Source organism: Silurus aristotelis (assembly GCF_946808225.1).
Source record: "Silurus aristotelis genome assembly, chromosome: 4".
NCBI lineage: Eukaryota > Metazoa > Chordata > Actinopteri > Siluriformes > Siluridae > Silurus > Silurus aristotelis.
In genome coordinates this window covers 6,208,850-6,229,997 of record NC_139577.1, presented here as the reverse complement: position 1 = coordinate 6,229,997, position 21,148 = coordinate 6,208,850, and the positions used below count along the sequence as shown (strand labels likewise).

At 39.5% G+C, this 21,148-nt stretch overlaps 1 protein-coding gene across 4 annotated transcripts in view; it reads right to left on the bottom strand.

Moving 5' to 3' along the window:
* Positions 1-266: 266 nt before the first annotated feature.
* Positions 267-21,148, bottom strand: part of LOC310725533 (uncharacterized protein) — a 32,788-nt gene continuing 11,906 nt past the window's right edge. The window contains exons 1-3 of one of the 4 annotated variants that reach the window (XR_014533391.1): positions 4,434-4,809; positions 2,563-2,808; positions 267-813 (exon numbers count right to left, since the gene is read on the bottom strand). Coding sequence is in view for 3 of the 4 variants with exons in the window: in XM_083540551.1 (XP_083396677.1) it covers positions 729-813; positions 2,563-2,808; positions 5,604-5,680 (408 nt within the window). In the remaining variant the exon portion in view is untranslated. Of the gene's footprint in view, positions 814-2,562; positions 2,809-4,433; positions 4,810-5,603; positions 6,154-21,148 lie in introns of those variants that run through there. The other 3 variants (XM_083540551.1, XM_083540552.1, XM_083540553.1) reach the window with 3 other exon arrangements.

Genomic DNA, 21,148 nt, shown 5'->3' with positions numbered 1-21,148 from the left:
GGACTATATGGGTCTGTGAAGAAGAAAAAAGAAGGACGCTAGCGAATGTGGAAAGAAATTGCTTGTAGCAAGTTTGTAGCTGCAGATAGGTGATTAGCATGAGGTAAACAAAATTTAAGAAAACTTGACTATCATTTATCTGTCCAAATTATTCTTTTAATTTCTCTTTTCTTTTATTAACGCAATTCTGGGTCTTCCTTTTATGCTTTATATTAATTTGCTATATTTAAACATTTTCTTACCTCTTTCTTCTGCTTTTACCCATATTCTTTCTCTTATCTTTGCCCTCTCTCGATTTGTTAGCGTAAGATTTGCAGGAAAAAGCCTTGATGTCTGTATAACCATATCCCATGGGTTGAGTGTGAGTGAGTGCACTGGACTGGCGAGATCCTTCATGTCACTCAATTGTTTTATTTACATTATTCTCTTGAAATGGTAAACTTGTACTCAGCTCTAACATGACGCATTCAGATTTCTATTTATTTGTTTATTTGTTTATTTGTAAAAAATTAGAAGCTTTTATTAAGAACATTGCATTGATAAGACCCAACACAATACAATCATACAGCAGTGAATTTAAGGGTTAAGGGTTAAAGCCCTTTACCTTGGGATTAGTTTTGTGACTTATATCCATAGCTTTATTGCACTGTAATAGTTATATTGACTTCATTATGATTTGCTTTAGTATGAGAACTGATGCAAGATAGCAGGAGCCAAGGATTGGAAAATCAAGGCCTGTATACGGACCTCGCCGTGGTGGCAGGTCTGTGGCTCCTCATCAGTTCCTTCAGTTTTAGCCAGCGATATTTCCACCTAAAAGCACAAATATTCTTTAAATGTAGGAAAAAAATACTTAACAGATTTTAAACAGTTTATCATGATACTTTATAATGTTCTAAATAAAGGGGGAAAAAAAATCACGTTTGCTGTTGAAACCTGATTGAGTGTTTTTTATTGTTACTTTATTAAATTCTACAGTTCACGAGAGGAGTGTATGAAGTATAGAGTTGAATCCCAATGCTGGTCCCTATCAGTGTGATGCATTATGGGATACACAGCCTTTAAAGCCCACATGGGGTCTATCTGTTAAAGAGGACAGGAGGAGAGAGTTAACCTCTAGATTCCTCAGGTCCTAGGCAACGCTTACACTGATTTAATTTACGATAGTATGATAGTTAAGACAAAAAAGTGTCACTTGTAATTCATCAACTTGGTTCATGCAAGCAATATTTCTACCTAAAATCCCCAAATCCGCATGACTTTGGACATGGAAAGGAAAAATATTCTTCAGCGTTTCAAATCAATCTCGCTTACGATAAAGTTCAGCCAAAAGTTTCCAGAATTTTCCCTTTTCTCAACTTCAGACACCAAATAAATCTTGTTAGTTTGACTAGGTTTGAAATAGAAAAAGAAAACTGTGAAGATTTTTTAGATTAACTATCATCAGACATTGTATAGTGTATAAAAAGTGATTAGACCTTATTACTTTTCTTACAGAAGATATGCATGATTGATGAAAATTCAAAGCCAAAAAATACTTTCTGAAGCACTTTTCAACACACCAGCACACCCAGCAGTTACTTTCTCTTTTTAACAAGCACTTCAATCCACACCGGCTTTAAAAGTCCAATTACAATACAAGGCTACACTTCCTTAGACTTGCACCTCATTTATCTGTCACTAAAGAACCTTTTCTGGCATAATAAATATGTTGTAGAGAAACTGTCTATAAACATGTGAGCATAAGTTTCAGATTCTTAGCACGATTTCTTTATTTAAGGATTTGCTATTATTTTAATGTATAGCGTATTGAGAGTTTATTTTTAAGTCAGATGTGAAGCCAAAATCACAAAAGTTGCTGTTATGTATGATCAAACAACCAATCAGTTTCAGACACCCATCCAATCACCAAACCAACCAACTAACCAACCTCAATCTCAATTATCCAAATAATGAACAAATTCAACTAATCAGTTTTAAGCATTCAACTAATTAAAAAAAACAACCAATGTAAATCACCCAATCACCAACCAACCAACCAACCAACCAATCCATCTTAATAAATCACCCAACCATTCACCAAATAAATCAACCAACCAAACAACCATTCACCGAGCCAATTTCCAAAATAACCAATCAATCAATCATAATAAATCACCTAACCAACCAACCAACCAACCAACCAACCAACTAACCAACCTTAATAAATCACCAAATAATCCAACCAACCAATCTTAATATATCCATCCATCCATCCAGCCATCCATCCAGCCATCCATCCAAAGTAAAAAGGCAAACAGAAATGAAGCATAACTTTGATATCAATTGATTTAAAGTACAAAATTAAGTTCCTGCTGTTTTCTGCATGTTTGTATTGAGCTGACCATAACACTGCCTGTCCCCCATGATTCACTGACACAGGACATAGTTATATTGATGTGTGAAGTGGGGAGTGTGTTAAGTTGGGCCTATGCTAACAGGTCTAAGCTGAGACACACACACACACACACACACACACACACACACACACACACACACACACAATCGTTTTCACACTCTTACACTAGCGTGTGGTGCAGTTTACAGCTGCCTGCCGTGTTAGTGGACGTAACATCGGAGAAGCCTGTGTTGCCTGGCACCATGAGGAGATGCCGTCGCAGGTTCCGCCATGTGCTTCCGCTCGGCTGGTACCTTTGAGGACTGGACCAGTACCCGCCTTTACCCTGATGGGGAATGCGGAAACTGGGCAGATCGGGCAAATGGTAGCGGCTAACGTAGAGGGGTTCGTAGAGACCCAGGCGTGGCCTACTACAGGAGAAAGAGAGTCATTGCAGATTACTGATTGTTGATAAACTGGCAAAGCAACTTGGGTGCATCGAAATGTTCTTACATCGCATACACACAAACAAACTATAGTGTGATTTATAAAAACACCGGAGTTGTACGTGAGTGTGACTGCAGAGAGAGCCTGGAGAAAAAGAGGAGAAAGGAGGAAGAGGAGAACAAAAGAAAAAGTAGAGGATGATCAGGCACATGGCATTATCAGGAGTGTCATGTTCTGCTAAAAGAGTACATGAAAAGATTAGCGTAAAAACCAGGACAATCTGTTTTAAAATAAACGGTAGCATTTCTATAGCAACAAGACTGAGAGGATGCTTCATATAATAGGAGTGAATGGATTCACAAAAGAAAAAAACTTGCTATTTAGAAAACATTGTGAAGGGTACAGATTAATTTGCTGGAAATGGAACAAACCTGTTTTATGCTATAGACTATACGAACAAAAGCTTGTGGACAAGAGAGCATAAGATTAAGTGATTTCTGAAAACCTATTCCACATTTAGTCCCCATTTGCTGTCAGAATAACATCCACTTTTCTGGGAAGATGTTCTTCTTAGTTTATAGAGATTGTTGTTCATTCAGCTACAATGGTGTTAGTAAAGTCAGGTACTGATGTAGGTGAGGTGAGGAGGCCTTGGGTGCAGTCAGTGTTCAGTCATCCCAAGGGTCTTCAATAGGGTTGAGGTCAAAGCTCTATAGCAGGAGATCTTTCACTCCAATAAAAGTAAAGCATATCTTCAAGGAGATGGATTTATGCACAGGGGGTTGTCCTTGTCATGCTGAAGCAGGTTTGGGTTTCCTAGTTTAAGGGAAGATTTCTTTTAAAAGTATCTAACAATGTCCAAAACAATTGCATGCCTCCAAATTTGTGCTAACAGTTTTTGGGAAGAAACATATATGGTTAAAAATGGCAGGTGTCCCAATACTTATTGTTCATATTGTGTATCTTCCACAACACTATATGTAAGTGTATGTGCATCAGTAGTTGCCCTCACAAGTATTTAAAGTGTGAATTCAAAAGTACCAGGAAAAAAAAGAGGTAAATCTTTGTTCTAGTTTTTTAACGTGATGAGATCATGAGTACACAGATGAATGCGTAAGCAAAGCAGCTCATGGAGCTACGTGCCAAAAGATTAACCCTGATGTTTCATTTCAGTCTTAATTTGTTCAGAATTCAGAATTTTGCATGTTATTATTATTTTGTATAAACGCTATCTGAGCCAAAACCAATTGATTCCTCAAAGGAGCCAGATTTCCCCTGATAAGTGGAACAATCCATTATATACTGCTAGAAACTTGAAACTTGGCCATGGACTTGAGGTTGAAATAAGTTCACTATAACCTTGAATCAACCAGCATATCCCTTTAAAAATCATATAAAACTTTGCAGTACAATGACCGAGATGCTTTGGTGTGAATGCTTGTATGAGGAAATTCTTCAACCTATCCTCCTTACAACAGTACCTTATGTATTTATTTCTGTTATATATAAGAAAAATTAGGAAGATTAAACTTTTTAAATTTGGCACATATATTTTTTATCAAGCAATTAAAACAAATTAAATCTTTACATTAGCTTTCTTAAATCTTACTGGGTTCCTGATGTTCAACAGCCATCCTCAGCTTGGTTTCATCCCTCTCTCATTCTCTCTCTCTTTTTCTCTCACACTCTTTGTGCATCTGGTCTTTCTCGGCATGCGATTTTAATTCCTCACTGACAAAATAAAAAAAACACACGCCCCGTCACCTTTGGCAGACCCCGCTTAGCACTCTGAGGAGCATGTTCTTCACGTCTGTTTTCGCTTTATTTAGGCTGATACACTTCTCCGTCTCCATTAGAAGTGACACGGAGATCAGCTGCTTCACTCCGTCTTGTTGATGGATGCGGCTCGAACAGAAATAATGTGTGCAATTGCAAAATGTATTCGTTTTAACCAATACATCTGAACGTCTGCATGCACACATACACACTTATATCAGTGTACTGCTGGACTTCTTCAGCGTGAGATTGTGTTGATTTGCGGGCAACCGTACAAGATAAATTTTGCTGCAACACAATCCTAACCTGGTAGCTTTGAGGGAAAATGAGGACACGTCCATTTTATACTGGGCCTGATGTACACATTGGCTACTCCCACTTTTTTCGACAGGAATAGAGGTCATGTCATTATTTTCACTGGTATGAAAGAGGCCACACCTCCTTTAAACACCTACTCTTTTCTTTTTTCCTGAGATAGACATGCACATAAGTCACAGCTTTAATTTTCATAGACTAGACAGGCACATGAGCCACACCTCTTCTCTTTTTCCTGGGATAGAAAGGAACATCCCTTCTTTACAGGGAGTTTTATGCAATAGACTTTAAAACGTCATTTTGTTTAAAAAACTGTTACTTTATTCTTGTGAAAAGACAAAAATAAAAGCAATTAAGATGGACAGGCTGAATTCTTTTTAAAAAAAAAAAGAAAACGGGAAACAAATTCAGGATTTTTCTGAACCCAAAAAATGTTCCATTGGCTTAAAATGATTGGTCTTTTATGAGCCAAAGCTTCATGCATTTGATTATATTTGCATTTTAGAGGCTTTGTTTCATCCATATAACAACTTCCTACAAGGTAGGTATTTTTCACAGTGCTCTCTCAAACACATTTACAACATAAATACAACATAACTACAACATATTTACAACATACAATATAGTTACCATAAACCACACAATGATAAGAAAAAATCTTTACAATTTTACTGTATCTAGAACCTACCTGAGTATGTAATTAGCTACATAGTGGGCCGTTTCAGGATACATGCTTCCTCTGAATCCGTGTGTGTGCGCGCTCATGCTGACCTTTAAAGAAAAGACCTCAGACTAGCCCCCCCCCCCCAACCCCTTCAGCTACAATTAAACCCTTAAAATCCTCCCGGGTGCACAGTTATGTTTGTGGGTAAAACTTAGACATCTCAAGGGACGATGTTGTTGACTGTGTGTGTGTTTTTTTTAACTTTGTCTCTCACACTCACACACTTAGGACTGTATATGGTCTGAAGGGTGAAAACCCCCTGCACTCATGGATTCGCCAGCGATGACCAAACATCGTCCGTTCAGGCTCGGTGATGCGTTACTGAGATTGTTGCAGTGGTTTGGGTTCTAACGAGGACGCAAATGGGTCCTGTGAGATTTAAGGATCATTAGGTGCAAATAACAGAACCCCGAGCATGTCGGAAAGCAGAAAAAGGGTCATATGAAGTCTCAGGAGCGTTTAGTGGCACTAATTAATCCCTGTCACGATGAACACAACCGCTTGACACAGTGGCCGTTATTTTATGACGGATGATAATAGTTGTATTTGTACACGTGTGTGTAAGAAAGTTGGGACACGTGTCTGTCAAACAAATATGGTGAGGAAAATGTGCATTTACGTATTCAAGGAACAAAAAATGTCAAATGTTTAAGTTGACAACGGTACAGCCATAGCCATGTAAGGTCTGGGTACACATGTAACATTAATGTGTGTGTGTGTGTGTGTGTGTGTGTGTGTGTGTGTGGGGCAGAGGAAAAAGTAATTCATATTGACGGTAAAAGAATAAACATGTCTCGGAGAGACCAAGAGCAGCAGCAGCAAGTAGAGGAAAGCATAATTTATTTGAGCTACATGGCTACATGAGGTATCTGCTTAAATGTGTGTGTGTGTGAATTTGTGTGTAAATACACATGAAACACATTCTTTCAGGTTTTTGTGGTGACTGGGTGATGAAGCATGTTATCTGTCAAATCAGTGATACATCTCCTGCTTAAAATTCACCTCTGCTTTGCAAGTACCCACTTTTAGGAGACCTATGAAACACACACACACACACACACACACACACACACACACACACACACACACACACACACACACACACACACACACACACACTTAGACATAAAACACAGAAGAATGACAACAGCCGAACTTGCCACCTGAAACACATAATCGAAAAATGTATATGAAAAATGTAGAATTTATAAACCTTCCCATTTCATTTATCTGGGATACACATGCACACACTTGCTATTAGAAAGGATACGGATTTTGCTAACAATATAGCTTTGTTTTTATACAGCTATTAGTTGAGATGCTGCTACGTTATATTAACACTTTCAATAAACAAACTGCCTCTTGAATTCATTAGATTTCAACTGAAAAGTAAAAAATGGGTTTTAAACAGAAAAACGAGACAAATGAGACAAAAAAGATTTATGTTACACTTATTAATAGCAATAAAGACATGACCTTAATGCCACATTGATATGAGGTGGTATCAAAAAGTTTTGAGGCTAGCTCTGTTTACAAGAAAAACGCACTTTCACCTTCAAAATTGTCAATACAGCAATACAGCACTCCCAGCGTTCCTTCCACTTCTGGAATATGTCCTGGCAGTCTTCTTGCATGTCAAGAACCTTCTGCTATTCGTGCCTGATCTCTGCACTCAGTGGTATTAAGAGGTGGATTAAGTTGGGAAAGTCCACACTAAAGGCCCAGGTACCAAATGCACGTCCCGCCACAGTCTGCACTGGTGTCAAATTGGCGACCTTTGTGCTGGATCTTCATCTTTAGGGAAAGGGAGAAGTCTGCAGGAGCCAAATCTGGTGAGTAGAGTGGGGTCGGAAGTAAGATCGGAAGTGTGGATTGTTCTCCGACGATCATCATGCACGAGTTGCCGAACGGTTTCGTTACTTTCAGAGGTTGAGCTCGTTGAAGGTCTTCCTGATCTCTCACCGTCTTCCGGTTAAATTCTTGAAAACACCTCAACCGACTCATTGCAACATCGCCGTAGGTCAAACGTACTCCATGTCAAATGTCTCTGTGACAGATTTGCCCAGTTTCAAGCAGAATTTCACCTTTTGTTCCAACTTGCTGTCCATGATGTTATTGCAGACGTGATGATGCATGTGGTCAGCACCAGTTAGCACCAGTAGTCTCAAAACTTTTAAATGGTAAAAACTTTTTTAAATGGTAAATGAATCAATTTTAACGTAAAAATAACGTTAGTTAAAGCTAATATGGAATCTGGAACAATTTTACTTAATAAAAAAGTTATGAAAGTAGCTTTTGACTGTTTCGATTTGCTAGGAGAAATGAGTTGTTCTGACTGCACATGGATTGAATCAGTAGTTTGTAGACAGTGAATAAAGTTAAAGTTAAAGTATCTTCACAGACATAACAGTTTAAAGTATCTTCAAAGACATAACACTTTAAAGATATTGCATGGCACTGGCAAGGAAACTAGCCAGTTTGGAGCTTGTAAAATTGACTTGAGTTTGTGTGGAAATGTATAATCATTTTGGAAAACCTCAAAACAAACAGCACTGTACACTGTACATCAGAGATGCTTTCAAAGAGACTAACTTTATTTCCCAAGGTGCTGCCTGGTGAGGGAAGGGAAGTGGAGTGGAGTGACATCTCATTAGAGGTCAGCTAATCTTAACAGTAATAGACAGACGGATGCGCAAAAAGACATCAATACAATTAACAAAGCGAATCTTTAAATGTAATTCTTCCACCACCATGCTTTACTACAGACAGGGTTTGACAATTAGCAGTGTAGTGGTTTATGCCAAGGCCATAACTTTACATTTTGGTCTCATCAGACCACAGGACATTTGGATAAATATTACTTATGCAAGGCACTATATTTGTTTATATATTCTTATCTGAAACAGGTTTATCTATGCAGTAAGTACATGAAGCAGTTTAACTGACATTAAGATGTTTTGTTGATAGTATGTATAAGTATTTCCGTAAATGGGTGTGTGGGCTGACCACTTAACACACACTTTCACCTTCAAATATAACCTCTGGCAGCCTTTACCCAAACAGGAAGTTTGAGTCTCTTCAGCACATTGTATACAGAGTAATCTATGTATGCATTGCCATTTCTCACTAGTCTTTTTTTTTTTTTTTTTTTTTTTTAGCTGTGATTAAACAAAATTAGATCTTTTGAAATGATTACTGAGTCAGGAAACCTGCATGTATTGAGAAGGATGTATGACTATAAGCCTTTAAAAAAAGCTTTATATTAATAAATATTAATGAATACCTGTGGGCACAACCTGCCTGTAAATGTCCAGAGTTCCTCCACAGCCTTCAAGCAATCAATCTTAATGAGTTAGATCCTCCACCTAGATCCAACTCAGACATCTATTATAACCCTGACCGTCTAGATCAATCTAGACCACCTAGGATCATGACCATCTAGATTAAGAGAGACCACCTTGGATCAGTTTGACTGAATAGATTTAGAGAGACAACCTAGAATTGCTGACCATCTAAAGCCTGTATATAAGAATCCAAAGGTAGCATCGAACCAATCAAGCCTGACCACTAAGATCTAGCCTGTAAGAATTCAAAATCTTAAAAAAAAAAAAAAAAAAAACATCAAACCAACCCAACAACTTAAAACCATTATGACTACTTAGAATCAACCAAATACTACCAAACCAATCCAGTTTGACCCCCTTGAACCAGTTTGGCCTATAAAAATCAACTTGACCTCTCTGAAGTAGCCTTAATTCAGGTTTAACAACTGTTTGATTTTGCCCACACTTTGGTCGTCTGAGACAAATTTAGAAGATTCTAATAGATTGCTATAATACTAGGTTAAAATCTGTAGTCTTTGATCACTGGTTTGTTCACTGACAGTGGATTAATGGCTGATGTGAAGTTGTGTGTTTTTTCCTCCAATGTGACTTCTCCTATGATGACCATCAAACCAAGAACCAATAAGAGCACCGAACCTGATGCTTAGCTCGCCAACTTTAAACCACCTCAGGGAAGATGTGGAAATAAGTTGACAGTGGGCAGTACAGCAAGAAGAGAAACGTATCAAATTAAATGAGGGAAAAGGAGCGTTTGAATGATGTTATTATCATGTCATAAACAAAATGAATGCTACAGATTGTTTTTCATTGCTTCTAGCTACCATTAGCGAGAGAACGCGGGTCTGAACGTGTCAAGGATCGATGACGTAAAACGTCTTTTTCTTATGTGCGTCAGTTTTTAACTGTTTTATAGTCTAGCATTATGACAAAGAAGATCCTGTTTGATCCTGATCATGTTCGTACAATCGTACAACTGATTGTCACACAGTGTGCGGCCGACATTAGAACTAATCTGTAAGAATTGGAAAAACACAGAACCTGTCTGACCAATAAGAACCAGGCTGACCACCAAAAACAAGCCAGACTATTTAGAACAAGCATGTAAATATCCAAAAGCTTTTAAAAAACCTTTACACCAAACGAGGCTGACTAGCTAGAACCTGCCTATGTGTACAAAACTCTTTGACAACCATTAACTCAATCAGCCCGACCTGCTACAACCAGCCAGTAATTATGGAGAACCCCAAACTACCAAGCTAAGCCAGACTGAGGAGGTAGAACCATTTAAAATCCAACTAAAACTATCACAATCAAACCAGACCAGTCTGTTCATCTAACCATCCCAACAAGACTTTTTATTCGTTTTTGAAGATTAAAGTATTGCCACTGGCTGCTGCCATGTCTTTGTTTTTTTTTTACGCTGCAATGAAAACAAACCTGCTGTTGCAGCAATCATCTTTTCACATAAAATATGATGCCAGCCCTCAGAAACAAATTTAATTCAAATATAATGTTTGTGTAATTTTACTATTCACACAACAACCACCTGATGACCTCCAGACAAATTTATTACACCATCAAAGCAATACTGTTAGCATTGCTTAGCTAGTCTATTCCTTGACAGGAAACATCTGACTTAATAAGCCATTAGAAGTGAAGAAATAGAGGGAGAGAGAAGGGAAAGCAGTTTTACCTCTGGGCGATGTTTGATTTGGAACGTTGTCATTCTGAAAGGAATTTACAGCATGACTGACACAGGTTTATGTTACACACACTTTCATTTCTTCTTTGGGACTGAGGGAGCAAGAAAGGGGGGAAAAAAGGGGGTCGAACAGAACAAATAAACTCTGTGCAGTCCTCCTTTTCCTCGCTTCCCCCCCCTTCATCGTAGCTTATTTTTCCACACTTCCATCTCAGCCAGCGGTAAAGATCAACACACAGTGAGGCTTAAATCAATCAGGACAGTCGTTTTGTTCTCGCGCCACCATTCTGCTCTCTCTTTCACTCTCATTCCATCATTCTGCTCATGTTCTGTTTTTCCTTTTCTCTCAATGGATTTTGCAAACCTCTCAAGCCTTAGGGCCCCAAAAACCAACAGAGAATCAGTCTTTTAGAACATCTAGGTAAAACATGGCTGACTGATGGCCCACTTATGTGGTGGTCAGGATGCTTATGCATCAGTCACTGACTCTAGCTGATTTTATATTTCTTGCTAATGTTTTTCAGTCTTATATCAACACCTTGCACTTAACAAGCTGCTATAGATATTTTGTACTAAATAATGTTGGTAGTTAGCTAGCTAGCGAATTATAAAATCAGTATTGGTTTTTCAAACATTGAAGGAAGGTTTTATTCACATAAGTGTTATTTTCTGTGAGCTGGTGTTTATATTCAAGGGTGTAACAGTGTAATTTTTTTTGAAGGCGTCAAATGGTAAGATCACAATTTGCGTGTGAATGTGATGCTTGCTTAGTAATTTTTTGATGTTTTTCAATGAGTCGAGACTAGTTTCATAACGTGATGGATGCTTACCATTTATTTCCTGCAACTCTGAGAAATATTGATACTATGGGTTATATATGCATGGTGGAATTGATCAAATAGGGTGTGTGTGTGTGTGTGTGTGTGTGTGTGTGTGTGTGTGTGTGTGTGTGTGTGAGTGAGTGAGTGAGTAAGTGAGTGAGTGAAGTAGCAAGCAAGTTCACTGTTACTGGCAGATCTCCAGTAAATGATGTCACATGCAGCTATTACACAGTGAGCTTTAAAGCTGATCAGCAAATCCCCCCTCGTTCAGAGCTCAGGGACAACGAGGACTCCAGTCATGTCTTAGCAATATATGTATGTGTGTATATAATATGTATGCAAAAAAAGATGGGTGAGAGAACCGCCCCCTGTTATTGTTGCACACAAAATTTTGCACACCCTTAGGTCAAACTGATTTTCTTTAGTTGTTATATAGGTAAAGTAATAAAAAAAAAAGTTGAATCAAAGACCAAAAAGTATGTGTAAGTGTAGGAAAAAATATAGATCGATAAATAAATATTAACGAAAAATTGTTAAGGAAAAATTTATTTGTTGTATTTGATATGTTTTGCAATTCGCACATGTTCCTGCACTATGATATTAATGATTCTATAAAGTGATACCTGAGAAATGAGATAATCAGGTCTAAAAAAGGAAAATGTGTTTATTTTTGCGCACCTTTCTTAAATTGACAAAATTTGAAATAAATCAGGCAGGGATCGTAACGTACGGAATATAAAACCCCCCTGTTCTAGAAGAATAATCACCAATAGGGTGGTGTGATGAGGTTGAGTTAATTATCTTTAGCCACCTGTTATTTATATATAAGTATATATAATTACATTATATATATATATATATATATATATATATATATATATAGCCACAATTTCTGAAATCAAATCTACGATGGTGGTTGCCATAGCTGTTTTTTTTTAAACCCAACCATTATGGATGCACAAGCCAGTGCACTCTTAATGCCGGTCCCAAGCCCGGGTAAATGGAGAGGGTTGCGTTAGGAAGGGCATCCAGCATAAAACATGTGCCAAATCAAATATGCGGATCACAAATGAGAATTTTATACCGGATCGGTCGAGGCCCGGGTTAACAACGACTGCCACAGGTATCGTTAGCCGACAGGGTACCGGTGGAAATTGGGCTACTGTTGGCCCGTGGGAGGAGAAGGAGAGGAGGAAGACGTCTACAGAGACGGCAGGGAAAGGAGCAGTGCAGGAGAGTGGAGGTTCGGGTTGGTACTTTAAATGTTGGTACTATGACGGGTAAAGGAAGAGAAATAGCTGATATGATGGAGAGGAGAAAGGTAGATATGCTGTGTGTTCAGGAGACCAAGTGGAAAGGGAGTAAGGCCAGGAACATTGGAGGTGGGTTTAAACTGTTTTATCATGCTGTGGATGGAAAGAGAAATGGTGTAGGGTGTGATTCTGAAGGAAGAGTACAGTAAGAGTGTAGTGGAGGTGAAGAGAGTTTCTGATAGGGTGATGATCATGAAGGTGGAAGTTGAAGGGATGATGATAAATGTCATCAGTGCCTATGCTCCACAAGTTGGCTGTGAGATGGAGGAGAAGGAAAGATTCTGGAGTGAATTGTATGAAGTGGTAGATGGTGTACCTAGGAAAGAACGATTGGTGATTGGGGCAGACTTTAATTGGCATGTAGGTGAAGGGAACAGAGGTGATGAGGAGGTGATGGGTTGGTATGGTTTTAAGGAGAGGATTGTGGAAGGGCAGATGGTCGTAGATTTTGCTAAAAGGATGGAAATGGCAGTGGTGAACACTTATTTTAAGAAGAAGGAGGATCATAGGGTGACGTATAAGAGTGAAGGAAGGTGCACACAGGTGGACTATGTGCTATGCAGGAGATGCAACCTGAAGGAGATTGGAGACTGTAAGGTGTTGGCAGCTAGAAAAGTACTTGGTGTGACATCTGGAAATAGAAAGCCAGACAAGGAGACATGGTGGTGGAATGAGGACGTGCAGGAGAGCATAAGGAGAAAGAGGTTGGCAAAACAGAAGTGGGATAGACAGAGTGATAAGAACAGTAGGCAGGAGTACAAGGAGATGCGGCAGCAGGTTAAGAGGGATGTGGCGAAAGCCAAGGAAAAGGCATATGAGGAGCTGTATGAGAGGTTGGACACTAAGGAAGGAGAAAAGGATTTATACCGATTGGCCAGGCAGAGGGACCGAGCTGGGAAGGATGTACTGCAAGTTAGAGCAGTAAAGGTTGGAGAGGGAAATGTGTTGACTAGTGAGGAGAGTGTGTTGAGAAGGTGGAGGGAGTATTTTAAGCAGCTGATGAATGAGGAAAATCAGAGAGAGAGAAGGATGGATGATGTGGAGTTGGTGAAGCAGGATGTAGATAGGATTAGTAAGGAGGAAGTGAGAGCAGCGATTAAGAGGATGAAGAGTGGAAAGTCGGTTGGACCAGATGACATACCGGTAGAAGCATGGAGATGTTTAGGAGAGATGGCAGTGGAGTTTTTGACCAGATTGTTTAACAGGGTTTTGGAAGGTGAGAAGATGCCTGAGGAATGGAGAAGCAGTGTGCTGGTACCGATCTTTAAGCATAAAGGAGATGTGCAGACCTGCAGTAACTACAGGGGAATTAAGTTGATCAGTCACACCATGAAGTTATGGGAAAGAGTAGTGGAAGCCAGGCTGAGAGAAGAGGTGACCATCTGTGAGCAACAGTATGGTTTCATGCCGAGGAAGAGCACCACAGATGCCTTATTTGCTTTGAGAATGTTGATGGAGAAGTATAGAGAAGGACAGAAGGAATTGCATTGTGTATTTGTGGATTTAGAGAAGGCGTACGACAGGGTGCCAAGAGAGGAGTTGTGGTATTGTATGAGGAAGTCAGGTGTGTCAGAGAAGTATGTGAGGGTGGTGCAGGACATGTATGAGGACAGTGTGACGGCAGTGAAGTGTGCAGTAGGTACGACAGACTGGTTCAGGGTGAAGGTTGGACTGCATCAGGGATCGGCCCTGAGCCCTTTCCTGTTTGCAGTGGTGATGGACAGGTTGATGGACGAGGTCAGACAGGAGTCTCCCTGGACTATGATGTTTGCGGATGATATTGTGATTTGTTGTGAGAGTAGGAAGCAGGTTGAGAAGAGCCTGGAGAGGTGGAGATATGCGCTGGAGAGAAGGGGAATGAAACTCAGTAGGAGTAAGACAGAGTACATGTGTCTGAATGAGAGGGAGGGCAGTGGAGTGGTGCGGTTGCAGGGAGAAGAGCTGGAGAAGGTGGAGGAGTTCAGGTACCTGGGGTCAACAGTGCAAAGTAATGGAGAGTGTGTTAGAGAAGTGAAGAAAAGAGTGCAGGCAGGGTGGAGTGGGTGGAGAAGAGTGACAGGAGTGATTGGTGATAGTAGGGTATCTGCAAAAATGAAAGGGAAAGTTTATAGGACTGTGGTGAGACCTGCGATGTTGTATGGATTAGAGACAGTGGCATTGAGTAAAAGACAGGAGGTGGAGCTGGAGGTAGCAGAGCTGAAGATGTTGAGGTTTTCGTTGGGAGTGACGAGGATGGATAAGATTAGAAATGAGTTTATTAGAGGGACAGCGCATGTAGGATGTTTGGGTAACAAGGTGAGAGAGGCGAGCTTGAGATGGTTTGGACATGTGCAGAGGAGGGACATGAATTATATTGGTAGGAGAATGCTGAGGATGGAGCCACCAGGTAGGAGGAAAAGACGAAGGCCAAGGAGGAGGTTCATGGATGTGGTAAGGGAAGACATGCAGGTAGTTGGTGTAAAAGAGGCAGATGTAGAGGACAGGGTGGTATGGAGACGGATGATCCGCTGTGGCGACCCCTAATGGCAGCAGCCGAAAGAAGAAGAAGGTTGCCATAGCTGTTTTCCCCCCAGTTTGAAAACACAAAGGTCGCACTTGTAGTAATGAGTCACCGAATGCTATATTTTTACACCTTCTTAGACAGATCTGATGTATTCTGGCTCTCTGCTGGCAGTCCACTGTATTATTAGGAGGTAAAAAAAAGCCCCTTTTGTGAGTGATATTTGAGTCACAAGTTGTAGGTTAGCACAAATATCGTAATCTGTGTAAGAGTTTCGGTTCATGTCATCTAGGGTGAGCTGCCTACTAAGAGTGTGCATGTGTGGGTGGGTTAATTTACCCACCCAAAAACTACCCTCTAGTAGTTAAAACTACTAGAGCTTAAGATTCGAATTAAATTAACAACAAGCTTAAATTTTTTACTATATTTATATTCCTTGTTCTTGTTATGCTTATTCGTGAGATTTCATTTCTAGTTGGGTTCAGCCACCTCGCACTCACTTCCCTCAGCTCACACCGAGCAAGTGTACCAAGATGCCAGGGGAACTTCCTGTTATTCTGGGAAAACCCCTGTCATGAAACTCTGGGAGATTTTAACTTGAACATCTGTGACTGTGTGTGTATGTGTGTGTGTGTGTGTGTGTGTTAGAATTTTTGCAACAGCTGAAACTCAGCGAATAAAACAACTTACTGTTAAGATCGTAAATGAAAAAAATACATGTGACTTTGCCAGCTGCGCCGTGTTTGTGTGTGTGCGCTACTTTATAATACCAGTCTTTTCTGTTTATTTCATATATCAGTCTCAAATACTTTAATGCACACTTCACATACCCCTGACTGCTCTAAAGCTTAATTAATAGACCAGTCTCTATTGCCCTACCTAGACTTCATAGACCAGTTTCTATTGCCCTAAATCCATTTCATAGATCAGTCTCTACTGCCCTTCCTCCACTTTATAGACCAGTCTCTACTGCCCTACCTCCATTTCAAAGACCAGTCTCTACTGCCCTACCCCCATTTTAAAGACCAGTCTCTACTGCCCTTCGTCCATTTCATAAAGCAGTTTCTACTGCACATTCTCCACTTCATAGACCAGTCTCTACTGCCCATTCTCCACTTCATAGACCAGTCTCTACTGCCCTACCTCCATTTTAAAGACCAGTCTCTACTGCCCTTCGTCCATTTCATAAAGCAGTCTCTACTGCCTTTTCTCCACTTCATAGACCAGTCTCTACTGCCTTACCTCTAATGACTCCTTGTCATTGGCTTTTCTCAACATACAGCACAGGAATCATCACCCAAACCATGTACTGTTGTTCTGAACAGCACTTCATTATATAGCGTTATGACTGTTGGCTCATGTAAAGTATTCAGCAGCATAGAAATGCTCATTAATAAACCTGATTTCGAATCAGTTAAAACCAAGAGAAAAGCCTTTGCTGTAATTCCCAAATAATTCAACTATTGGAATTTTGTAAATTCATCAGAAAAATGCATGAACAATTTCGCTTCATTCCCTCAAAACTATTGTGCGTCAATCTCAGTTCTTTAGTAGTCCAACTTTCATAGGAAGTGAAAGGTTGTCTGTCACTTTGCTAAAACTTCCAGAAACGTCTGTCATGTTCAACTTCTGCTTCATTGTTCATGAATACTATTCAGTGCTCTCGTTTCAGATCTTTCTCTGTATGTGCAAGAACTCTCAAAAAAATAACTCCCATTAGGGAAAGTTTGCGTTCGATGATCCCATGGGGGTAAAACCTTTTGAGCTGACTAATTGGTGTATTTAATTCATTCAGTTGAAGTTTTGATATGACAAATTGAAAAATTGAGGTGCAGTTCTTCTTTCTTAACCAGGACGAAAAGCAGTGACGCTATTGCAGGGACGCTAATCGGTAATTCAGTAATTTTCTCCCGCTTATCCGTCTAATCGGTAATTGTAATCTGGAATTGGGAAAGAGAGAGAGAGAGAGAGAGAGAGAGAGAGAAAGAAAAACAGAAGAGAAGTCAGAGGTTTTGGACTTGTGGTAGCAAATTATATAAATTAGTAAGTATTATTTATTAGCCCAAAAGTCCGCTAAAATACACCTGAGTCTTTAAAGAGAAATGAGGACTCCATTTATAGGTATTCACACCTCTGTGTGTGTGTGTGTGTGTGTGTGTGTGTGTGTGTGTGGTGCTGGCCAATTCCTGTGGTTTACTACAGTGGTTTGTGAGGACTTTAACTTTGTGTGTGGGTGGGCGATTGAGTGTGTGAGGTCAGCCCTGCATTGAAATGACACCATAACCCCTCACCGTCTCTCTCATCATACCCCCATATAGCCTGCCTTATTCGTACGCTTTTTGTTTGCCCATATATGGGCAAAAGTTCCTGTTCTTTCTTTATACACAACTTCTCTTCTATTGGTGCCTTTGTTGCTTTTATAGAAAATTAATCATCACCTTCTGGCCAATCAAAATCCAACTATGCTTTTGGATGTGTATATTGTATTTTATCTTTACTCACACACCGACCCATACACGTGCATTTCAATTAGATGGACTACACCGAGTCCCGACCTCGTGATTATCCCCCTCTCCCTAATCGACCCCGGTACACTTAAGCTCTTTTTAATGACAATGTAAACCTAAAGAAAAGCTGTGCTGCAGATTTCCCAGAGATGTAGTTTCTCACGCAAGGGAGTCTACTGGGCAATGCAGCATTCGTCTACATTCCTGCGAGAGAACCCCTCAGCAACCGGAGCCTTCAGCGACTCACTTTATGAGGCCCCTCACAGGCCCAGACTTCCTGTTTCTACAGACTGGAGAACATGGCAGCTCTGATGGACTTGCATACTAAACTGCTTTTGGGAAAGGCTGCATCTATATGAGGAATATAGTTCATTTAAACAAACGCATGACCAACTTGTCTTACTGAATATTTGAAATAAAAAAATAAAAGTGCAACATATGTGCAAAACCTAAAATAAAGTGCAACATAATAGAAGGGCAGGTATCAAATTTGTCATATACAACAGCACATGCCAGAGGGTTTGAATTTTTTAATTGAACAATTCCTTTTTTTACTTACTGAAAAAACATATTATTTTTATTCAGTTATAGCAATTTTAATGTTTAAGATGGCACTTTATACCACACCATACTGCACATAGACACTTTAAGGACAATCACTTTAATTTGTACTGTCAATATCTTCCATGATATATTTTATTTAGTTTATACTTATTTATCTACCTTTTTTTTGGTTTTATTTTTATACTTAATTCTTTTCCTTTATATGCTTAAATGCCGGACAGTCGTAAAAAGCATTTCACTGCATGTAGTACTCTGTATGTATGTGTATGTGACTAATCTAATTTAATTTGATTTGATTGTATTTGATTTGAGATATATGTTAGAAGTCAGAAGGCACTTAAGTAAATTGATGATTTGCTGTCTGTCGGAACCAACGAAATTAAAGTGAACTATCCGTTACATATTGAATTGCAAGGGATCATATTTTTTTTATTGCATTAATACGATGCAATGGAATAAATGAAAATCTGTGCGATCCGATAGAAATCGTAATTGGGATGAATCAAATGAACCTTTAATGTATTGTATCGTTGGTTATGCATTGAGATTCGAATCGCATCGTTTGATTTAGCGCAATTTAACGATGCAGTGGAAAAAATATGATCCCTTGCAATTCAGTTTGTTACGGATAGTTCACTTTAATTTATTTGGTTCAGACAGAAGGCAAATCATCAATTTACTTAAGTGCCTTCTGACTTCTAACATATGTCCCTTTCACAAACAGGCCTTTATAGTGCAAAATGAAAAAGATGAAATAAAACAACGATGCATCACGATATGAATGCTAACTCGTATCTGATGCACACTGTTAAATCAATGCATCACATCGCTAACTTTTATGCCAATGCCACTAATGCGAATCGGTGAATTTAACCATCTCTAATAGGAACTATACAGTAAAAAACAGCCGATTCCTGTGTTATATAAAATTGTTAATGGCTGCATTCTGATGTTCACAGACATGCCGCAATGCTTTAAACAAATATTTTTACTTTTGATTATTATTTCTTTAAGAATTCTGACATTTTCAACCAACTGCAGTGAGAATCTGGAGCTCGAAAAACAAACCCCAATGTAAAATGTGTGGAACAGTTTGTGTTTGCGTTCTCAAGCTGTAAAATCTTATCCGTGAGACCGTCCTGAGCTCCGTGTTTACTGCAGAGACAACACTTTAAGACGCAAGTATGTCCTCCGGTTTCGCAACATGCAAACAAAGCTTTGAAGACTTGCATTTGCCTGCTGATTTTCATAAAGCCTCACTGAGTACTCGCGATCCTTCGAAGAACTGGAAAAAGACATTCTGAATACAAAAAAAAATAAAAAACATAAACTTTAGTTTAACTCAAAGATTATATATGGTTATGGAGCATCTGGAAAATGTTTAATATTCAGAACATTGGTATAAAACCAGTATTTGCAGCTGCCCCACTTGCAGAGCTGCTGTTATAGAAAACTAATCAACACCTTCTCACTTGACAAGGCCTGGAAAATGAGAAGATCTGATTGCTAATGCTGTAAAAGTGTGTTTATGTATGAGTCTGTGTTTATCCAAGTGTGTGCTCACGTGTATGTGAGTGTGTGTGTGTGTGCGTTCGCGCCCCTGCGCTGATGACGAAGTGTGCGCGGATATTGGACGCCCCAATAATCCTGTGTAAATTCCCACAATCCTCTTCTCCAATGTCATGCCAAGAAAGCCTTCTTCCCTGCTGAGCTGTGACCCCATCGTTCCCACAACACACTGCTGAATAATTCTCCCTCGATCTCCCTTCCCTTTCAGTTTTTTGCTTCATTCAGTTTACTACTGAGGAGGTTTATTTCATGAATTTGTTAAAAAAAAAAAAAAAACACACTGGTGCAAAGAGCGGATGTCAAGAGATGACTGTAGGTGCCAGGGGTGTAACCCTAGGGGTGCATTTGTGTTTACATCCATGGCCTAGATTTAAAGTTAAACTGGTGTCAGCATTGAGTGTGAGATCTGGGCTTTGACACTTTCTCAACCCCGGCTCCAACTCCAGTTCGTAATCGTCCTTCATTCAAGATTTCTGGTTTGTACTTTCCCACAATAGATTTTAATGAATCTGTGGGAACCTCATTCAAGCAGCCTTATTCAAACCTTCACTGCCCTGACCAGGCTATTACTGAGAATGAATGAATGAAAGCTGTCGAGGCATTTGCTCTGCCCCACGCATTCTGGTATATGTAACTAATTGAGGTGAACCACGGGTACACTATTAGTATCTAGTGGTCCTGGAGACCTTAGTGATCGGAAGGTAAGGGGTTCAAGCCCCATTATCTGTAATGTTGGGGCCCTTGAGCAATGGCTGACCCTGTGCTATGACCCCAGGTCCTAACATTGCTGGGACATGTGAAGAAAGAATTTCATTGTGAAAAGTACATGTGACAAGTATTTATTTGTTTTTTTAGATCATTTCCATTTTTTCCATGACAAGCTTTTTTTCAATTTGAATCAAGAGAAGTGGCTTTATTGTCATTTCAGTGATAGAGAGCTGATACAGTACACAGTGAATCCGAATTCCTCAAGGATCATAATGCTTCATAGAACTGACTCTAGGTCATTGCTTTGGAAAATAGTGTGGTCAGCTATTTACTCTTGTGTATAATGAATGGTTCTGGGAAGACTCTTCACTAGACTTTGGGGCATGTCCATGTGGATTTGTTTATTTAGCTACATTAGTGACATCAGGCTGTTAGAGATGTTGAGTTTCAGTTCATCCCATAGGTGTTCAGTAGGGTTGAG